At 43.8% G+C, this 20748-nt stretch overlaps 1 protein-coding gene across 1 annotated transcript in view; it reads right to left on the reverse strand.

Annotated features, from left to right (window-relative positions):
* Nucleotides 1-20748, reverse strand: part of LOC146201576 (lysosomal alpha-mannosidase-like) — a 48518-nt gene that overhangs the window by 16087 nt on the left and 11683 nt on the right. The window contains exons 3-13 of the mRNA XM_084587660.1: nucleotides 18580-18753; nucleotides 16930-17123; nucleotides 16062-16167; nucleotides 14601-14698; nucleotides 10002-10073; nucleotides 9441-9557; nucleotides 5182-5382; nucleotides 4415-4481; nucleotides 3042-3081; nucleotides 709-778; nucleotides 489-611 (exon numbers count right to left, since the gene is read on the reverse strand). Coding sequence (XP_084443786.1) covers nucleotides 489-611; nucleotides 709-778; nucleotides 3042-3081; nucleotides 4415-4481; nucleotides 5182-5382; nucleotides 9441-9557; nucleotides 10002-10073; nucleotides 14601-14698; nucleotides 16062-16167; nucleotides 16930-17123; nucleotides 18580-18753 — 1262 coding nt within the window. The remainder of the gene's footprint in view (nucleotides 1-488; nucleotides 612-708; nucleotides 779-3041; nucleotides 3082-4414; nucleotides 4482-5181; nucleotides 5383-9440; nucleotides 9558-10001; nucleotides 10074-14600; nucleotides 14699-16061; nucleotides 16168-16929; nucleotides 17124-18579; nucleotides 18754-20748) is intronic.

Consider the following 20748-nt stretch of genomic DNA (forward strand, 5'->3'; position numbering starts at 1 on the left):
GCTCGAACAAATAAGTAACGGAATTGCTTAGAAAGTGATGACGCAGCAGCGACTTCTGCTGAGGCAATCAATATACTACTCTTGTATACGTATCCCGCCGCTGTCACATGTTTTAGCCACGGTAAAATTGCTGCGGCTGGACATTACTTTTGCTACAGAGTGCTGCTCCAAAGCCACAAAGTGTCACGTTTCAGCCGAGAAAACAGCGAACAGAGAACAGAGAAAGCTAGTTGTTCAATAAATGGTCGATTAAATGCAGTACTGATCGAGTGCTAACGCCGCAGTAAATTTTATTCGCGCAAATCTTATGCCCTTATTAATACAAAAAAGGTAAACGCCAAGAATTTTTCGACAAGCGCATATCTCAACGATTCAGCCAGTAGTGCTACATGGTTCAGCGCCTTAGTTGCTTAAATCTGCTCCTTTCCCTTTATCGGCGTTCTAGCGAGTCAATATTTTTGGCAGCTAGGCGCTTCCCGAGAACTGACCTGAGCAGATGCTTCCGTGATTTCGCACGCGCTGACGTTCAAAGTGTGGCAGCGAACGAGCAACGGGACTTGAGCCTTCGCATGCTTGGGCAGTAGCTTCTCGAAGGCATAGTTCGTGTATTTCTGAAAAACGCAAAGGGTGAGGAGAGCAACCCAACCACTTTTCATCAAAGCACAAGTTAACGGCGCAAGCATACTCGGGAGGCAGTGGAGGACTTACGTCGGCGGCGTTTTGTCCGATTGATATATGCTTGACGTAATCATTGGCCACAGCTTGCTTAGCGGTTCCCCTAAGTGGAAAAAATGTAAATATTGTGAGACAGCACTTGCACAAACGTCTGTTCTTTTTCAGAACCAGCTGGCACACAAAGCGCGACGCTCCGAGCAGCAGTCAGCGATGATGATGATGATGATGATGATGGATCTATACAGATGAAAGAGGTGAAAGTTCACGCACTGCGCTCACAATATATACATTAGCACAATGGGGACGAAAATTGTTACAGCTGGTTAGTGATCCAGGGGATGCCACCGCTGAATGAATAAAACTTTATTGTTTAGCAAGGAATTGTGGGTGTAGTCCGCAGTCCAGGACACCAACAGAGACGGCTGCCTGTCTTGCCCCTAGCACCAGTGATTTCTGGTTCCGCGGAAGTGAGTTAGCAAGCATTACACCGCACTGCTCAACTTTTGGGTTTTCGAAAAAATAGGCTCAATTTTTTGTTTTACTTTTCTTACATGCCCACATCATATAATATAGATTGGGATATTCCTCACAAAGCGGATACTCAGCTGAGTAAAACGCAAAATGTATGCAATGTAAAATGCGAATGCGTGGGCACGTACTAGTTCGGAGCTTGTCTAACGCTGCCTCTTCCTCCTTGGTAATTTGCATGTGAGCAATTGCTATGTATGTATGTGAGCAATATATGTATATATCAATTCAAGATCGTTGCCGCCCCACTCGTGAAAACTTTCCCTCTGATCACATTTCTGCGGGCGCCTGTCTGCAATCGCTATGGCTATCGCGACCGCAATCTCCTCGTCTTCCTCAAATTTAGCAGTGTTAATGATTGCTCCTGCTTTGATCTGATGTTCCTAATCTGCTACCACTTCCGTCGTGGCCTTTTTGTCCTCATCATCTGCTGAATCCGAAAATGCGACTTCTGACATTTTTGCGCACTTACTGTGAATGAGCTTTGCCTTTTCTGCTATGCTTTCTTTCTGTTATTAGGGGTGCATGTTTCGTAGTGCCTGATTGAATCTTGAATCTGATTGGTTCACTGAGTTCTTTAGGCAGGTCTGCCTCTTATTTGTTTTTTATTCTGCTCTACAGGCATCATCCGAACCTTTTCCAAAACTTTCCTTCCGGTTAGTTCTTTCGACACCCTATAAATATGTGAGACAAGAAGTACTTTCATTAGTCCCTCAATAATATTGCGTATTCCTGGTGCTAGTAGCTTCGCGGTTGATATACCAGCTGCTTATTATTTCCTAATGAGAACATTAACTTTTTCTCTTTCGATGTTTTTTATCGCCATGTACGCATTGCGTACGCGGAACCGAGGAATGATGAAAACAGCAGCCCACACGCCTGTACTTGATTTTTTGCAGCAAAGCGGAATATGCGATATAACTCCGAATTTTCTGAAGAAAGGTATGTTCAATTTGACCCCATTACGGAAAGGGGATTGCATGCAATCAATCCATAAGTATTGTTTCGTTCTAACCTCTGGATGGATAACCCCCATGACATATTTTCAGCTTCAGAATGGAATTAATCACAGAATTCGTTGCTGTGATTAAGCTGACAGCTCCTTTCAATAATGGAGAGACCCGCACGTACATAGCACCCTCCACACCACTCTTGGGTTTCACTGTGCAGCGCACGAGCGGTGCGGTGAAGAACTATAACAGCATCACTCCCTTGAATTTGTCGGGTTTCGGGGAAAGGGCTTGCACACAGACGCGGTTGCAGGGAATTCAAAAGACGGTTAAAAGACACCATCCCGTTTAGAGCCTGCCAATAGCTGTCGGAGTTCCCTTTTTCTCTCTACACATGATTGACCACGTGCTATTCGAGAGCTCTCTTCATAATCCCGACATTGGGATTAGAACGAAGTACTATCTCAGCGGGCTTACTAGAACGAAATACTATCCCAGCGGGCTTGTCACAATTCAAGTAAAACACTTCATTGCATTAATAAATGTAGAACTATAAACATATAATCAGTTAACATATCAGTTAATTTACAGTGTGCGGGTATGTTCACGCGGCCAAACCTCAACCAGTTCAACCTGCCATCTGTAGATATTATGCTGTCATCGAGTTGCCAATGCATTCTTTCTTCGCCCCACACGGTAGCCTTTGACCACTAACACATCACGCCCACGCCGGCTGTGAAGTGGACAAGTCCCCCCCCCCCCCCCCCCTTTGGGGGCTGCAAAAGTCTTCCAGGTTCAGACTACCCCCTAAACCTTGTGGAAGCTAAGGGTATTAAGTTCAACGCTGGTCAGTGGCCTGAAAAATTCGCTTTTGTAATGTATACGTACGTGATCGCGTCGTGATGTTGACCGACCGCCAACGCTTCGCCTGGAACAGAGACAAGTGTTTGTTTTTAACGAACTGTCTCGCAAAGGTTCCCAATACTTAGCAGTCTTGCAGGCGATGTTAAGTTACGGAATGAAAAGAAAACTGGAAAAATCCGCGACTCCTTGTCCTTTCCAGCGTAGGATCAAGAGCAAAAGGTTTTGAGAAAACAACAAATCTGCGTGAACAAAATTCCCACGCAATATCACGACAGAAGCGCGCCCCGAGTCTCGTCAAGTTAGCAGTGACAGCCTTTAGGCTAAGTGATCCATCACAACACTCTGAAAAATAGATAAATTGAATTGAATCGCCCTTCACCACTTCGCACTCCCAACCGAACCTAACTTGCAACCCGGCGGCGCCCTGCCGGGTAAAAGTCTTCTACCTTAGGGTGCATCATTTTTTTTTTCCTTCTGCTGACAGCGCATTGATCAGGTCAAGCCGCAGAGATCAGTACAAGGTTAGCCGCCCGCTTCACACACTCCATTGTAGAGGTTACACACCTTTAAACGGACACCGAGAACCGCTCCATGCAATTGCTGTTCCTAAGAGACATTCATTCTCTGCCTCTTTTGGACTGTGCTGACGTTAGTGCGGCAGCAAAATACGCGTTTGTCGCGAAGACAAAAGGATTTTAAAATATTCCCGTCAGTCGATTTAAAAGCCCGACATCCTTTCCGAGCGGGACGGATTGCTGCCGTTTTGACATGAGTGCCGGCGCAGCGTCTCTGGATCAAGAAGCGCCTGAAAACCAATGTCGAAGCAAGCATCTCAATTACGAAATTGGGAGGCGAGTACGGAACATCATAGACACATCACCGCAGCCGATCACCCTGCGTGTTTACCTTCCACTTTCTGTCTGCTCTGCGTTGCATGTCGTCGTCTTCATCAACTTCTATTTGTAGGCAGTGGATCCAGAATACACCGCTATCGCATTGCCCTTTTAATCAAGGGCATTAAGAGGTCCCAAAGTTTTACGGTGCGCTCCCACTGAGGCTGACCTTGAAACCCTGGTCCCGAAATGAAAACGAACTGAAGCGTGTAGAACGGCTGATTGGGCGAGTTGGCGAACCATGACGGACAGTAATATAAGTGCGCAACAAAGGCGTGACAAAGAGGAGAAGTGGACAAGTTGTCAACTTCTCCTCTTTGTCACATCTTTGTTGCGCACTTATATTACTGAAGCGTGAGGCATGAACAAAGTTCGCATTTGGGAAGCTTAGCTAAGTTGGCTGCAATTTTAACGAGACTATGAAAACTCGGCTGAATGATGGATGGCCTTTGCGTGCAATCATTTTACGCTTAATGGATCCTCAAAAAAAAAAAAAAAACTTACGTAACACGTTGAGAGAGGCCTCTGTAACATCCTTGGGGCCAGCCAGGACGCCAAGCTGTTTGGCAACCTGAAACGTGGTTTGTTGGGGCACTTAGCCCGCACTTCGATACGAAGCTTCATTGCACTCGAGTAGCCAGTTGAAATAGCGCCCAGCATATGAGCAACGTGCACTAGAACTTGAGCAGCTCATTGTCTTCGCGAAATGGCTATGCATGAGGCAGGAATTCACGCAGAAAAAGATCATGCTGAACGACTTCGCGTCAGCTGTCTTGATTCCCGCACTATTTATGGCGCTTTGCGGTGCCCTTGCACCTTGTCTGCATTTCCTTTTCTGTTTTCCTCCCTGTTCACCATCAGAAATCATGACGGTGATCGTGTACTACATGTATGCCCGTATGATAGCTACCCTTTCAACTACATCTGCCTCAGTTCTCAAGAAACTCTAGGCTTCCACGCCGAACTTAAGAAGCAAAAGGTGACTTTTTATTCTCCAACGAAATCATGTACTGACGACAACGGAAAAGCGCGAAGGCTATTTCTAGATATTTATAAAATTTCATGTTTACGCTGTACGCTTCTTCAACAGACACTCAGAGACCAACACAAAATTCTGGGCAGCCTTCCTTACAGAAGAAGAAATCCAGTTTTCGTTTGATGGCGGCGTCTGAGGTCAATTATTTGGCTCACAAATGACAGGAAGCAAAATATTGAACGAGGCACATCAGTTAAGGAACATCCGGTCCACCGAACATCACAACATCACGCACCTGGAGCTGGTTATTGGTGTACCGGTCAAGGAACTTGAACGCTGGCCTGCTGGTGAAGTAGCCCGTCCAGTATGCGTGCGGGTCGCTAGCGTACGGGAAAAAGTCGTCTGTCTTGGTAGGCCACGACGTTTTGGACTGGTGCAGCGCCTTCAGGTAGCACGATGGGGTCGAGTACAGTAGGTTCACTTTAGTCTTGTTCGACTGAAGCGAGAGGGACGATGTGAGGTGTAAGCAGACGGCGCAGAAAAACGGTTCAATAATCATTCAGAATAAGAAATTCAAAACTCTGCAAAACCACGCGTCTATGGGATTCGATGTTGTAACGATGCGTTTTAAGCAGGGGTGATAATTAGCGAACGGACTGGAAAGCACAAATATGAGCGTAACAGAGAATCGGGAAAATGATGCTGAAATTATGAACCAAACTGCAGCGTCGTCAAGACTGTCCCCCTCGATGAGTGCCATAGATTTCCCAGTTGTGAATGGAGAAAATTAAATACAGCGCAATCATCATTCTCAACCTAATAGTCCTTAAACTAACTTCATTAAACTAACATTTTCTCCGGTGCTATTTCGCAGAGTCCGACACAGTGTTCTGCGAACGCGGCATATAATATAACCTCCGTTCTCGGGGCAACAAATGGTACCGACACGAAAGCTTTCAGCGCTCTCAGCGGTCCCTTAAAGAGAAGATGGACTTCCACAAGATTCAAGGTTTTGAATCCATGAAGTTAAATGCAAAACGTGCGAACCCTTTTTGTACTCACATTTAAAATGCTGACGTAATCACATAATAAATATTGAGGCTTCTCACAGCGTTGAATGACACTGAAGCTCGATGATCTCACTAATGACGTCAAGGACAGTGAAATTTTAAATACCTACCTACACCCAAACCCTGTCGCGAGTCTTTGGGTGCAGCCAAAGAACGCTGCGCGTTTTCTGTAGCGTTAGTTTTCTTCCCGAAGGAAAGATTTCAGCATTGTAAATGTATCGCCACTGTATATGACGTCATCACGCATTACGCCATCCACCGCTGTGCGCTGTGGAGAAGCCTGAAATTCAGCGCGTCTTTATTCGCTGCCCACGTTACAGTTTCGTGTGCTATAACTTAGACTTTGCATGATTTAAGTGGAACTTTCAGACATTCGACTCCTTTAAGCTCTCCAAAATTCCAAACCCTTTCCAACTGCTCTTTGAGTTCGTCACATGGCAAGAAATCAGACTAAAACACAACAGTGGTCATATATGAAATAAAAAAAAAACATTTCTTGTTGGCGTGAAAAAAAGTAAATAAAGTTTGGTTTGTTACCGCACTAGCGTATCATGAAATACAAAAATGATCATTTGGTACAGGGTCCCTGAAGAACCACCTCTTTGGTGCTAACAAAAAACACTTTAGGGACCAAAGGACACCTCACAAAGGATGTCACCCCGAAAGGAAATTTTTCTAAACACGCATCAGGAGCGCAAGCACCAAATCTGAAATATTTATCCTTTTTCATATTCAACTCAGCTCTCTTGTGTTTCCCCTCGACTTGCGGCTGCCCAAGAGTGTGGCCTGATGTGGCATCATTGCCAAAGGGAACTCAGCTTTCCCTATATCATGAAGTGCAGCAGTCTAGGTTAGCGTAGGCGCTGACTTACCCCCTGCCCTAGTGCCTCAATGGGAGCGCCAAATCGCTCCTCCTTGGAGGGTGGCGTCATCCATCTTTAAAGTAATCAGTACCACTTTCGCGGCAGCGGCCGACATATTTCCACTCACTCCTGCACTGCTCCTCGCCTGTGCCGATCGCACGTGCGACAACCTGCGTCTGCTAGATCCCTGTTTTCCTTGGCCGCATGATTGAAAACATGCCGACGTGTTGCATGCCTCTATTCACGAATCACAGAATGTTCGGTTTCCGAAGAGAGCCCAAAAGAAGGCTCCTCTAGGCAGTAAATATAAAACGAGACAAGTGGCCGCCGATCAACACTTCACGGGTATGCAGTGTAATTACCATAGGCATTATTTCTTTACTTTGCTAGTATTCCGAAGTTAAGTCTACCCCTTTAAAATAATACCCACCCTAGTAGATAAGTGACGTCATCCCTTTTCCGTGTATTTATCTCACTCACGCATAATAACATGACTAATTTTTTTATAGTCATATATCACATATAGTCGTGGCACGGCAAGGACATTTTTTCGTACAAGCAGAAGACTACGGTGCAAACGACTTCGATCTAAACAGAGGAAATATGAGATACAAGTACATGTTGCAGCTGCCATCGGGCATTTATGATCTAGTACACTGCTGTTTGCAATATGTTTGTCTAAACCTCGCGCATCCTCTATTAAGAATTGAAATCGACATGAAAGTAGACCCCCCAGTGGTCAATATTCCACATCTTCTGCGCGTCATTTTGTGAGAAAAGCAAGTTTTATGTGCCAAGTGTGATGACCTTTTCAGCGGCTGACGCTAGTGGCTAGTGTCATTTGCGCTGTGTCGCATGATGGACTTAAAACGGACATTCGCTGCAGAACGTCGGCAACACTGCGCTCAACTTAAACGCACCTCCCATCAATGGACTCAGCTTGAAGGTATGAATGTGGGCTTCACATCTCAATGAAAGCGATCTCTTAATCACTCCTAGAACTGTGTTTCGCCTGCACGACATTCTCTTATGCTCGGATATGGTTACAATGTCTTCGTGATTGGCAGGATAATACAAGACTGCTTTGAAAACCTTCTCTCCATTGTTCGTCTTAACGAAGCTGCTTGCAGGTGTTTTTGACCTAAATATACAGGGCACTGTTCAAAATTAGACTTTACTTAATATTAAAAAAAAAAAAGCAAAATGCCGTACGCTTATGCCGTTTTTGTACATTCGTAATGCGGCCAGGCGGACACAAATTGGGGTGTTAATTGTCGCCGTAAACTTAGTAATTAACCAAAATTCAATAATAACCTTTTTATTGGCTGAAGTTAGCGTGTAAATTTATATTGAGAACTTGGAGGCAAATGGTTTTTAGAGCTATTCCATATTTGTAGAATTTTATTAATGCACCTGTGTCCTGAGATGCGCGCGTGACGCATCTCTTATTGGCTGCAGCTGTGATGCCGCTCCGCCTTCTCATTAGCTAAAACGCGTGACGCGGCGCAATACCACTTAGGCGTCGCCACCGTCTCTTTCGCGTATCAAGCTCACGGAGAGAGAGAGAGAGAGAGAGAGAGAACAGGCGTCGGACCGCCACCAACGAAATCCGTGATTGCGGCCAGAAGTGCGCGCTAAAAATATTTCATCGATGCAACACGTGCGCTTTGCTACATAGTATACCCTGTGGACAGCTTGAAAAAGACAAAGCGCATGCATGTAGGCACAGGTGAAGACTAGGAAACGACGGACAGGCGCCAGTATTAGAAACGTACTTCAATAACGTACGTTGCCGGGATAGTTGGTTAAAAACGACCGGGCGCAAAGACGGATAGTGTCTTGTATTTATCAATTTAAAACGCAGAGCCAACTAGGCCGCCAACATACGCTCGGTAGACACTTATTCTCTGCTTTTTCGGGAGGTTTTGTATTTCTAACCTGAATGACTCTCATAGAGAAAACGTTTTTTTTTCGCCAGTTCAGAAAACGCCAGAAACGTTTTTCAGGCTTGCTAGAGCGCCCAACTTACACGAAAAAGTCGCGAATTATGTTATTACGTTTGATGCCAATACGTGCAAAATATTGTTCAGCAACCTGATTTTTTTTTCCTACAAAATGACTGCCATGGAATGTGTAGCTTGGGAGTCTGGTTTTGTAAAGTATGAAAGTTGATCCTTTGTATCCTCCGATTTTTCGTTGCTGCATATCCGTAGCACTGTATGAATGAAACGCCATTCTTGCGAAGCCGTATTGTCGGCCCCAGTGCGCGCTGCTGAAGCACGAAGAGTGGGCGCAAACATGACGGACTCCGCAGTAGAGGACGCGACTGTCTTCACCACAGGAGAGGACATGAGCATTGAGTTTCTTTGCCTTCCAGTAACGCAGGCTGCGCCTCACAACGATATCACAAAAAGGCAACGAGGATGTCCGGAAGTCTTATCCTTAGACCGTGCAGCTCAGCTGCTGCATCCGCTCGACGCAGTGTACGTCCTCGTTGCTTTCGATATTGCACACCGGATCTACAGCTCAGGGGAGCGAGGTTATGCGAATCAATGTTTTCTTTATAGCAGCGTGATCGTTTTGATTTCGGGCACACAGTTCTGTAACGTGAGGCATCTTACCACCAGATTGGCGTGATGAATCAGCTTGTCCAAGTTGGTGAACCAGTGGCCAGCACTTTGGTAGTTGAAGTCATTGCCCATAGTGACCGGTATGTTGTTCGTCTTGTAGAACAGTGCCTGTCAAATGCAGGCGCAAAAAAAAAGGGGCGAATATATTTTGATTTTGCAAGCAGTCGCTATCGGCCAGCAGTGCAGTATAAGGTGACAGGATATATTCGACATTTACGCACCGGCCTCTCAACAATTGCACTTCTGGAACTCTACCAGCCGCCTCTCTCGTTATGTGTATGCATGGGTAGAATTTTACTTCCTACGAGATCACCTGATTCGCGTTAGTTGTTCTTAGTGAAGAATCTCATCAGCTGAAAATCTGCGAGTGAAATAACGTCCAGTCTGTCTCAAGTTATTCGTAACAAGCAGTTATTTGTCTCGAGAAACTGATACTACTGATCGCACCTGTCAGCGAAACTACATGTAACAATACAACAGTGCGGAGAATGGAGACAAAAATAAGTATTTGCTCATCAAGAAAAGAGCACTGACGCAGTTGTAGTTGTATACCTGTGCCTTGGCGTAGGTGACGAATTGATCCACCTTGTATTTCACATTGTACTCCTCACTGTCAGGGTCATCCTGTAATGAAAAAACAAGCAGTCGAGAGGAGCAATTTTTAATCACCTGTACGTATATGCAGCAAAGTTATTTGTAACTGCTTTTCTTAATAATTGTCTTTCAACACAGCAAGTATATATAAAACTGAATAGATAGAGTTGTAGGATGAACATTAAGTGGAGAATAGCTGAAAATGCAATTTGTTTCTGTTTTGTATTTTTGCACAGAAAAAAACTGTTCTTGTAAAACACAGAGGTCATCACAGAGGACAAAAGCTTGTTTACTAGCCTCTCTTAGCCCTCGACTACGGCTCCCCTTTCTCTCTTTCTACTTTCACTCCCACCCTCATCCCTTTCCTTACGGCGCGGTTCAGGTGTCCACAGAGCAAGTGTGACAGATACTGCGCCTTTCCCTTCCTGTGAACCAATTATTATTCCCTTCAACTTTTAAGTGTTTAAGTAAAAAAAAAAATTTAATCAACTCGTCCATCAACTGCTAAGAGTGAATTATGATCTGTCTCGTAGCAACGAAATTCTGTCATGTCGAATAAGGTTAAGATTTGCTTTCACAACATAAAGGCTGGATTAAAATGGCATAAATCTAGGCTAGCCCCTTGTGCTTGCACTGAAAAAAAATGATATACCAGCTAGTTTTTTAATCCTGAAGCACTCGACACATCACTGATTGCTCTTAGGGTTACATATGAACAATAATTTTCAATGCGGAGCAAGGAATCCAGCCAACAAATTACGCCGTTATCTACGCTATCCTCATTACGTAGGAATATTTTAACATGGTGCCCCCTACGCACACTCATGAGTTCTAGGTCCCCTCTGGCAAATACAATAATTCCTCCATTCAAAACTCTTGATCCCAAAGCGTCCAGTGGTACAAAGAAAAAGACGGACTAGGAAACAAATTGCAAAGAAATACGTGGACAGTCAGGTTGATGTATGCAGCCGATGGGTGCATATGTATGCTCAGAGGTAGGTGAAATCGAAGCAGCGAAATAAATCTCAGTTAAAGGAAGGTAAATACCAACGCTATCGATTTTCTCTTCCCTCTGCAGCATTCAAGAACACTCCCTTAGTGTGCTATTTCTTATCTCTCTCTCAGTGAATAAAATTTCTCCGAATTAGACACCTAATATGGGGTCATAAAACTATAAGAGAACATTCTTAGTCCCTTATTATATAATTAAAACATATATTGCATCGTTTCTGTATCACATGATCTAAATTCATCATATATGCAGATGCCACAAACTCATTTATGTACTCTTTCTCTTGTTCTGGGGTACTTAATACAGCAAATGCAGCCTTATAACACTGTGTATATAACTAGAAGGTCTGACCGTTGGGAAGTTTAAAAATGCCATACCAATTTCAACTATCACGTGCTTACGAATAACTTGCCTCGTTTGCTAAATGAACACTTGAAAGCAGGTATGGCACAGGTATGGATATCTGTGATATATGTGATAACAAATCTGTGACGTTAAGGCGCTTCTTCCTTCAGTGATTCAATCGTATGATAACATCATACGTTACAAGCTTTAAAAACAACACAGCCTGTCCAGAAATTGTGCAAATGCCGTATTAGCAGAGCCTTTATAGGAACGGAATGTGTTTATTCGATTGTATTGTGATCGCTTGTCTCTGTCCTGTTCGCTTAAGTCTGCGCTATCTTTCTTTTAGTTTTCAAATTATGTTGCTTCTGTACTGTCAATGCCAAAGGGACCAAATTTCTTTCTTTTTTTTTTTTTTTTTTGTTTCAAGTTGTAATGAAACGAATTTTCTTCTTGATCCCTTTCACAATGTGTAAGTCGTGTTGTGACGAACAAAAACAAAACAAAAAAAAAAACAAAAAACGAACGAATAAACAATTTGTTTAGCCCGCCATTTTTTTTATCCGATAGTACGTCGTTAGTGTGCTATCCGCAATACTAACGGTTAATAGCAAATTTGTTAACAGGCATGCTGTGCAGGAAAGCCGGAATCCTGCTGTCTACTGCTGTGTTCTGGCTGCAGCAAAGCGTATGCACGAATCGGTATTGCACAAAACAGATTGCCGATACATTTTTTTTTTCTTCTAAAGCTTTGAACGATACGCCAGTGCGGTATTTCATTTAGTTTGTACAGCAAGGCGGACATTATACATGTTATAGAGCTTAATGATTGGGCAATTAAATAACTAAAATGGATTAGAAAACGTTAATTTTTTTTTCGAGACGATGTTATATTGAGAAATTGAAGAGGGCAAACATCAATGGTGAGTCATTTTAAATTTTGTTAACCGAAAACGTGACTCGAAATATCGAGCGTCAAAAATAAACGTGTCAAAGCTCGTTGAGTTACCTTTCACATCTTTCCCAATAACGCAAGGGTGCCGCTGAGCGTGATATTGCCGCCAAAATCATTTATATTCTTTTACATCATCAAACACATAAATGGCGTTTCTACCTAATGCATAAAAAAATGCATATGACGTCATTTTATAAATGTGCAATCCAGAAAAGCCCAAACAACGAGATTTCAGATGCGCGTTTTTGACGTTGAATATTTCAAGCCACGTTTCCGGTTAAGAAAATACAAAAAGGGGGCTCACCTTCTATGCCAACGGCCTTTAATACCTTGATCTATAGTTACCCCTTAAAATTGAAAATCGAAAATGAAAAGTTGACAGGTTCATTTCAGCTATTAATCGGCAATAATTGAGCTTTATAACATATAAAATGTCCGCCTTGCAAAACGAGCCACGTGAAGAAACTGCACTGAGGCATTTTGCACTACTTGGAAAAGACAAAGCTATATCGAATAATTTGAAACGCCCGGTTATAAGTAATTTGTACTGTCAGCGCTCATTCAACAACTCACACTCGTGTCAGACGGCAGAGCCAGCGTATTGCCTGAACTCGGAGTTATTTACCTCATTTTTTATTAAGCCAACTGTGATCAATATGTCAGGCGGGAGGGACTTGAGTAAGTGGGAGTATTTTCAAAAAAATAATTCAACACGGGTCAAGTTATATCATCAATATCCGTGTTCGACTCCAAGGCTCCACCTTCCTTTAGCTTCATTAAAGAATAAAAAATCAAGGAGTGCATTCACAACCATTTGTTTTCTATTTCGCGTGCAAGGCTTGGAGAGCTTCAATAGCAGCGGCATGGCGGCTATGTGCCCCATGTTGTAGGCAAAAATGTTTACATAATAAATTCTTACAAGATCTTTGTTCATGAAAGCTTATGACATTTCATTCTAATATTTCTCATAAACTTCTTTTTATTTCTCCTTTGTGGCTCGTGGCGATGAGCCCCCGGGGGCTGGCACGAATGGAATCTGTGGGTTTTCTGACAAGTGTTCCCATAGTGATGCGGTGACGACATACGTGAGGATAGGTGGCCGCTGGTGTATATCACCGCGGTTCCCCTGCTATAAGACCTAGCACCGGGCTGCCTCTTGTGGTGTAATAACCCCTGGACCCGAGGAGGATTTGCCTCCGCGTTGCACCAGCGGTATAAGCCGAGACCCCGCTTGGCCCGGTATGCGAACTGTGCCCCCGTTTGCAGGGTCTGTAGGGACCTGAGGCGAGACACGGGGATGCTGATGTGCACTGGTATAGTGACCATGGCTCGGGAATGAACATTGATTTCATATTTGCAGGTATAGCTACCGTACTTCCACCGGTGACGTTTTCTCTCCTTTCCATCAAGGCCTTGTACAATTAAAAGATGGTCATGTTGTCGCAAACAAAGATTATGTCTCAGACTATTATTATACTGATTCGAGCTGTCGCTTACGCGCTAAGAATTATAGGTTTACTTTTTGAACAAAATTAAAAGCGCATCACCACTGCAATGTCTGTTGTCGATTAGACATTGGAAGCTGATTATTTCTATTCGATTCTTAGCCGAAGCGTGTAACCTTCGCGCACCCGTAAGGATGTTCTTCAGGAGCGCACTATAGCCTATGTCTGCCTGACCAGTCCATGTAGTACAGGCTTTGCGAAAAGTTTAGAGCCCGTGGGCTTTGCTTGAAGGCCGTGCAGAGGGAGTCGTACTATACTGGAGACGGTAGAGCAAAAATACACTTGCCTTCAAGAGATTTGGAGGACTGGGAATCCGTCAGGAGTCGCACTGTGCGGCTCAGGAGCACACCCGTTCGATCTGAACTTTTTAGTAAGACCGTACGCACAGTCTACATGCCTTAGCAAGTTGCTAAAGATACATTTCAAGGATATATGTTTAAACGTTTGGTCAAGATTATAAAACTCTCTGAACTCGTTCTCAGTATGCTGCAATGATGCGGCAGCAGCACGCACTACGTCTTCGATGCGTGAGCTTTCAATGACTGCATGCAACTTTTCCTACCTGCACTGACAGCACATCTGCACAAGTCTTATAACCGGATAGGTGATATCATGTGGCTAATGCTCTTAAAAATAAAATTTTCGGCGAAGTATGCATCCCGAGGAACTCTACCCGTTCGTTGAATATGTATCGTTCCAACTCTCAACGCTAAGAAACAGCTGAAAATCAAGGTACTTGCCACAATAGCATCGTCGTTGCAGTAAATATCGAAGCAAAATCCTTTTGGAGGGCTGTAGTTGTTTGGAAGAATACCAGTAAAGATTTCGGCAGCTTTTCCTGTTGAACGGAACAAAAAAGGGTCTTGAAATAAAAACCTATTGGCTTCTATTTGCCGTAACGGTGAAAACGAGAAGTGCATCAATCTTGCGAGAACGAGGATCATGAAACAGGCGCTTAACTTTCGCTGGCGACTTTGCATGCGCTTATTTTGTAGCCTCTAAGCAATGCAGCACGCAAGACTATTTATATTCCTGCGCATGCAAACAAACCGTACAGCATTTACTATTATCCGGCGCACACTTTTTTTTTTTTTTTTTTTCAAAGCCTTTAGGAGCAATCACGTTAGACATTTTTCTGATATCTCAAGTCCAGGAATTGTTCCAGCTCCAGGAAGCAGCTCTGCCGTTCTGAATAAGATCGTATTTTCTGTTGCACAAAGCAGGCACTTCTTAATTCAGCTGATTGGACAGAAATGCGAGCAATACCCCATGTATGCACATTAGAGTCACCTGTGGCAGTCGGCTAAATGAGGCAGAAGTTAAATTGCAGCCTTGCAGGATCCTAAGTCTGCCAGAATACAATTTAGACAAAGTGCACACGATTTGAGTTCACTGTGGCGAATTAACGCTCGCAAATATAAGGCATTGGATTTCGAGTTTGTATCGTTTGGTAGACGAACGCGCTCACGTTTCCCGTACTAATCGGGTCTCTCTCTCTCTTTTTTTTTTTTAAAGCAGGTATTTTTGAAATTTCTGAAGCAATAAGCGGAATAAGTTGCTGAAGGGATAAGCGCAATTTTTGTGCTAGAAAAGAAACACAACGTTCTCTCTCAGGTGAGAAATCTGAAAGGCTTCAATTTATGTCAATTTGAGTTAATAGCACAAGCTGAACATGTAATTTACGACTTTAAAAATCCTACATTAGACTAAGAATAATTTTAGGCTTTCATGTTAACAAACATAGTAGACCCCCTAACATCCATTTTACATATTTACAATAACGAAAAAACATGTTCCTGGTGTGCCCATCAAGCTTTATTGGTACCCATTAGGCTACATCAGGCGCTGATTATTATTTTAATATGAGGACTGTTTTCAGTCCAGTGGTTCCTGTACAATGATCGCATGATTTCGCTTACATGCAAAGTTAGCTGCTTGCTTACAACGCTCCTGCTACTACCTGAAGAGGCGATGCACACAATAAGCAGAAAAACACCAATGTTTGCTATTCTGTGTGCTCTTTCTGAACTATCCATTAAATATGTCTAACCGTCTGCACTCTTACACACTGCTTGATACGATTTTCCCATGCTATTTGGACGATGTAAAAATAACAAACAGCAATCTCTCCTCGCGGGAATTTCCTGTTCTACACAGTCCTAAATTCACGCGGTGCCCGGTAACCGGCAGAACATGCTTACCGAGGTTTTCGCTCGCGCTCCAAATGAACTCGAGCCGCAGGTCCTTCTTGCGTGCTCTGAAGTCTTGGTAGTCAAGTCTCCCGAAGAAGTACCCGTCCATTCCCATCTGTAGACAAAACAAAAATCACATTCACATTCTATCGCTCCTAAAGGTTAAGAAAAGTGCACAGTGCCTCCCAGAATAAAAATCTTTGGACGAGGTTTATGGGCATTACAGTTTTGTTGATAACACAATATACTACGAAGTGATCAGTTATTCCCATTTAATAGGAAGGCATTCAGCAGGGCCGAAAGGTCCCTAGCCTCAGCTCATAGACTAATATTGCCACACTTTAAAAGGCTTGCCAAGTGATTATTCCATGTTTACTTCCGAGCCCAAAACAATTTGCAAGAAGTGTTAATTTTCATCGCAACAAAACGCGAAATTGATTATTGATCAACAATTGATGGCCTCAAACCCGTTACTAGTATTTGAAACTTTTTCGAAAATACTTTAAATACCTCCTGCAGGCACTGCCTGTCTGTTGTTCAGTGGGTATAGACCAATAAATACGTTAATTTTCTAGCAGTGAAATATCGAAGACTAAATTTTTTGAAAATTATTTTTCTTGGTCTTTATTTTCTCTAAGTAATTTTTGTTGCCTTTTAAGCCCTTCCGCCAATAGTAAAGCTCGCAAACGTACACTGACCTAACGAGGAAATAACGAAGCACGGCAATCAGTTATATATGGAGCAAGTGTTGTTCTGGGAGAATACTCGGAAATTAAACGGCGATGCAGTTTCATAGGGGATATCACGAGCCTGATTTGCCCCTCTTGCAACGGCTGCAGCGGGTGGCGTATCTTTTTCGCCCCGTTAGAGCTTTTACCTGCGCCAGCAGAGAGGCGTATTCCCTGGAGTGGCCGAACGGGTCAATCTGCCACCCTATCTTTGGCACGCCACACTTTCCGAACGTGTCGTTCAGCTTGCGTATGCCGTAGGTCATCTGGTCGATGGTGTTCGAGTAGTGGACGCAAGCTTCGTCGTTCATCACCCAGCCACCGCTGATGAATTCCATGAGACCTGCATCATATGACAGTGCACAGGTGTGCCGTTTGGGGAGTTTCCGCAAATGCGTTTTGGCGAATGCTGTTTTGAACACAACTTTTCGCTGCTCTGAAAAAGATTAATTTTGTTTACACCATGCGGTTACATCAAGGCCCCATAAACAGCTATCGGGAAATAACTGATTGATCCCTGCCCGTTCGTCCTCTTTGCGAGGTTCTGTAAACGAAAGATAACTTGTCTAAACACTTCAGAAGAGGAATGTTTGTTGTCGTCGCACGTCCTACTGCACAAAACGCAATGCCCGGGACACTCAGGGTTAATGCGCAACCAAATCAATGATGCACAAGAAAAACGCGCGGATACACATGCAGCAAATGTGAGGAGGACGATGTTAAACTATTTCGTGGAGTTGAAAAGTTTTCTCCTTTTCTCCCTAATAAAAAAAAACAAGAAAAAACTCTAAGGCGAAGTGTTTCTTACACGTCAGATCTATATTAATTGCAGTACCCGCAGTTCCAGGCTTAGAGTAAATACTTCAACATACTTGAACGGACTTCAGGTGCGAAACTTTTACTTAGGTGAAAGTTGGATGAAATATATATATATATATATATATATATATATATATATATATATATATATATATATATATATATATTTTTTTTTTTTTTTTTTTTTTTTCTGACCAAGCAAAGAGCATGACAAGAACTAATGGTTTCACAAAGCATTTGTAGCACAATATTTAGGTTTACGCGTTAAGTGCGAGCCTAGCACCTCTTACAGCATGCGGCAATTTTTCGCTGAACTTTGGCATGAAAAGTTCCCACTGTCATCAATTGTGCGACTATTCTTTTTTTTTTTTTACTTTCGGCACGTGATGAGTGGCAGAGGATTTCAACTTCTCTCGACACATTGGTTAGCGCCTCTCTTGCTGCGATTCCCGGTAAAATGTCGTTGGTCACTTGTTCACGACTATGACTAAGGCCATGTGCGCTATAGGCACGCGGTAGAGCTTCTCCTCCGGGTACAAGGCAGGCGTGCGACCTCAGCACCCAAAAAGAAATGTGACCTTCTAACTTTATTAATGGAAAGTGCAGCGCCTTAGAGTATCGAAGACTCCACCCTTTTCACCTTCGTGGATGGAAATAGTCTTATGCTTTACGAAGTAATTCATTCTAACCCGACCACAGTACGAGTGCTTTCCAAGATATTTACTGAAGAGAAAACTGCAGTGATCTAGAATACGTTCAACTGAAACTCTCTCGAATTGGATGCAGTGTCATTTCGGCAATATATCCCGAAAAATTTATTCATCTGAAAAATTGGCTCAAGTGATGTTGGTTCATTACACATTTTATCGTAATATAAAGGGTTAACGCCGCACCTTGGACAAGCAAAAGAGTTTTCCTTTCGAGGTTACACCAGACTGCATGGCATGCACAAAGCAATGCGACATGAAGGAAGACGTTACCGGACTGCACAAGGGCATTGAAGCGTTCCTTTTTGGCCTCGCTGAGATTCTTCCACCATAGGTTGAAGAAACCGGTTTCAACGAAGATGAACCGCCTGCGCTCGTCGCTTTCCAGTTCGCTCATCACGCTCTCAAAGATGTAACGCACACCCACGTTTGCGTTCCCGTTCTTTGCTGCAAAAAAAAAGGAAAAAAAAAACAGAGTTAGGGTAGGGATGAGAAAGTAACGCGCGGACCGGAGGCTGGCCGCCAAAAGTTGGCGCCATCAGCAATGGGCAAAAATCAATGCAAAGCCGCACAAATAAAAAATATACTTAAAGCGCCACTATCCAGCAGACTTCCCTAAATGTATGGCGCAGACTGAGAGACGATCTCTCCACAGGAAAGGTTAGCAGGGCATTAGGATGCCGACCCGACCAAGACCCATCGCAGCTCCATATGGTGTTGCGAGCATCGGACCGTGGAACGGGCTCTATACGCGTGAGTGCAGTTTATTTGAAGAAAAAGCGCTCTTTCGCTGACTGATCGTGACAGCTCCGGTCACCCTAGGTAACAAATATTTAATACCATCCCAGGTGCAAATCCATCACACTCAAACCATAAACCGTTAGGAATGTTAAAGGTCGCGTCAGCTAAATATCTGACGAGCTCACAAAGGTGCTCGCATGTACACTCGCCGTCAAAAGTTTATGGAACATAGTTTTTAACGTTTTGTGCAATGATGACGAGGATAGTAAGTTTTCTTTAATATCGTTCAATATTGTCATGTGGTGGTGACAAGGTCGATGACACAAATGAAGAGTCGGTGATTGCACTGAAGAAACTATTGGGCTGGCTTGCGCCCGCAAAAGAACTAAGCAACTCGGCGGCGGCGATAGCAACAAACGTGCTCGTCGATCGTCGAACAAAGAATGCCCGTCGCACTCGTCAACGCTCAATTTAAAGGCTGCTCAGAACAATCTAGATAACGTCGCAAACAGCTACCAGCACAAGCTGGAACATTATAGAAAGACGCACGAGTGGCCGGAATCTTCGAGACAGATCTCGGTGCATCTTACGCTACAACGAAACTGATAAGGTGCGACTCGCGACATCGAGCATTAACAAACAAAGAATACAGAACTGATATGCGATCCAGAATCAGAGTGATAAGGCCGTAGGCAGGCGGCTGTTAAAAACAACAAATACAGTTTTGAAGGTTTCGCGGCAATATACTTTCGAGTGAGGGTGCGCGTTGTCACCCGGCGCCCTCGCGTACGTCGCCGCTTTCGATAGCCAGAGATAACCAGCCACGACAGTGGCCAGAGATGAGCTTAGAAGCTAGCAGCCTTGTTCACTGTCCATTTTATTAGCTAGAGTCGATGCCGGCAACCACAGTGCGCCGTGTATTTCATTCTTGAAGTGTTGGATGGTACCGCGAATGTGGCAGGGTGGAAACGATTAAGCGGGCTCACGGCGTCAAAATTGAAAGTAGCACTTGTGGCCTGGCCAAGTCCACTGCAGAAAAAAGGGTACACGCTGATCACACGGCAGCCCTTATACGCAGACCGAAGCGCGAAGCAGCGTTCCTGGTCACTGGTCGGGCATTTCTTCTGTCAGGCCAGAGAAAAAAGACCATTTTCATAAGAAAAGCAAAAGTTTTGTAATTAAAAGGTCCCACATACAATGCGCCAAACGCGAAACGCCGTCTGCTGACTAGGAATGCAACTTAGAGTAAACCAGCGCACTTGCTGTGTCCCCCGCTAAACGTGGCCGAGTGAGCACTCGGAGTTACTTTCGACAATGCAGCAAACGCCTACTTCGGTCATTTCGGCCCGTCACATTAGGTTTTTCTTTTGTGATTGCTGTTGTATCGGCACGCTACAGTATGGTAACGTTGGTTTTCTTTACATGTCACGCGCTTTCTTTTCAATGCGGAAAAAACTAATCTGTAGCAAACCTCAAAGTAAACAGTGATGCATTAAACGTTTGAGGAGACACTCTAGAATTTGGCATTGGACTTTTCGCCGGACGTTCTCTATCTAAAGGCCTTCAATTTATTGAATTTTTCAATGGAAGGAAATGCAGCAATATTCTCACTTACTACATACAGTCGTCAACAAAGTTGTTGAAGTTGCCTCCATCTATCTTGCCTCCGTGTGTTTTTAATCTTTGGCTGAGGTTAGGTGG

Source organism: Amblyomma maculatum, chromosome 1 (assembly GCF_055883805.1).
Source record: "Amblyomma maculatum isolate TAMU_Amacu chromosome 1, ASM5588380v1, whole genome shotgun sequence".
Taxonomy (NCBI): Eukaryota; Metazoa; Arthropoda; class Arachnida; order Ixodida; family Ixodidae; genus Amblyomma; species Amblyomma maculatum.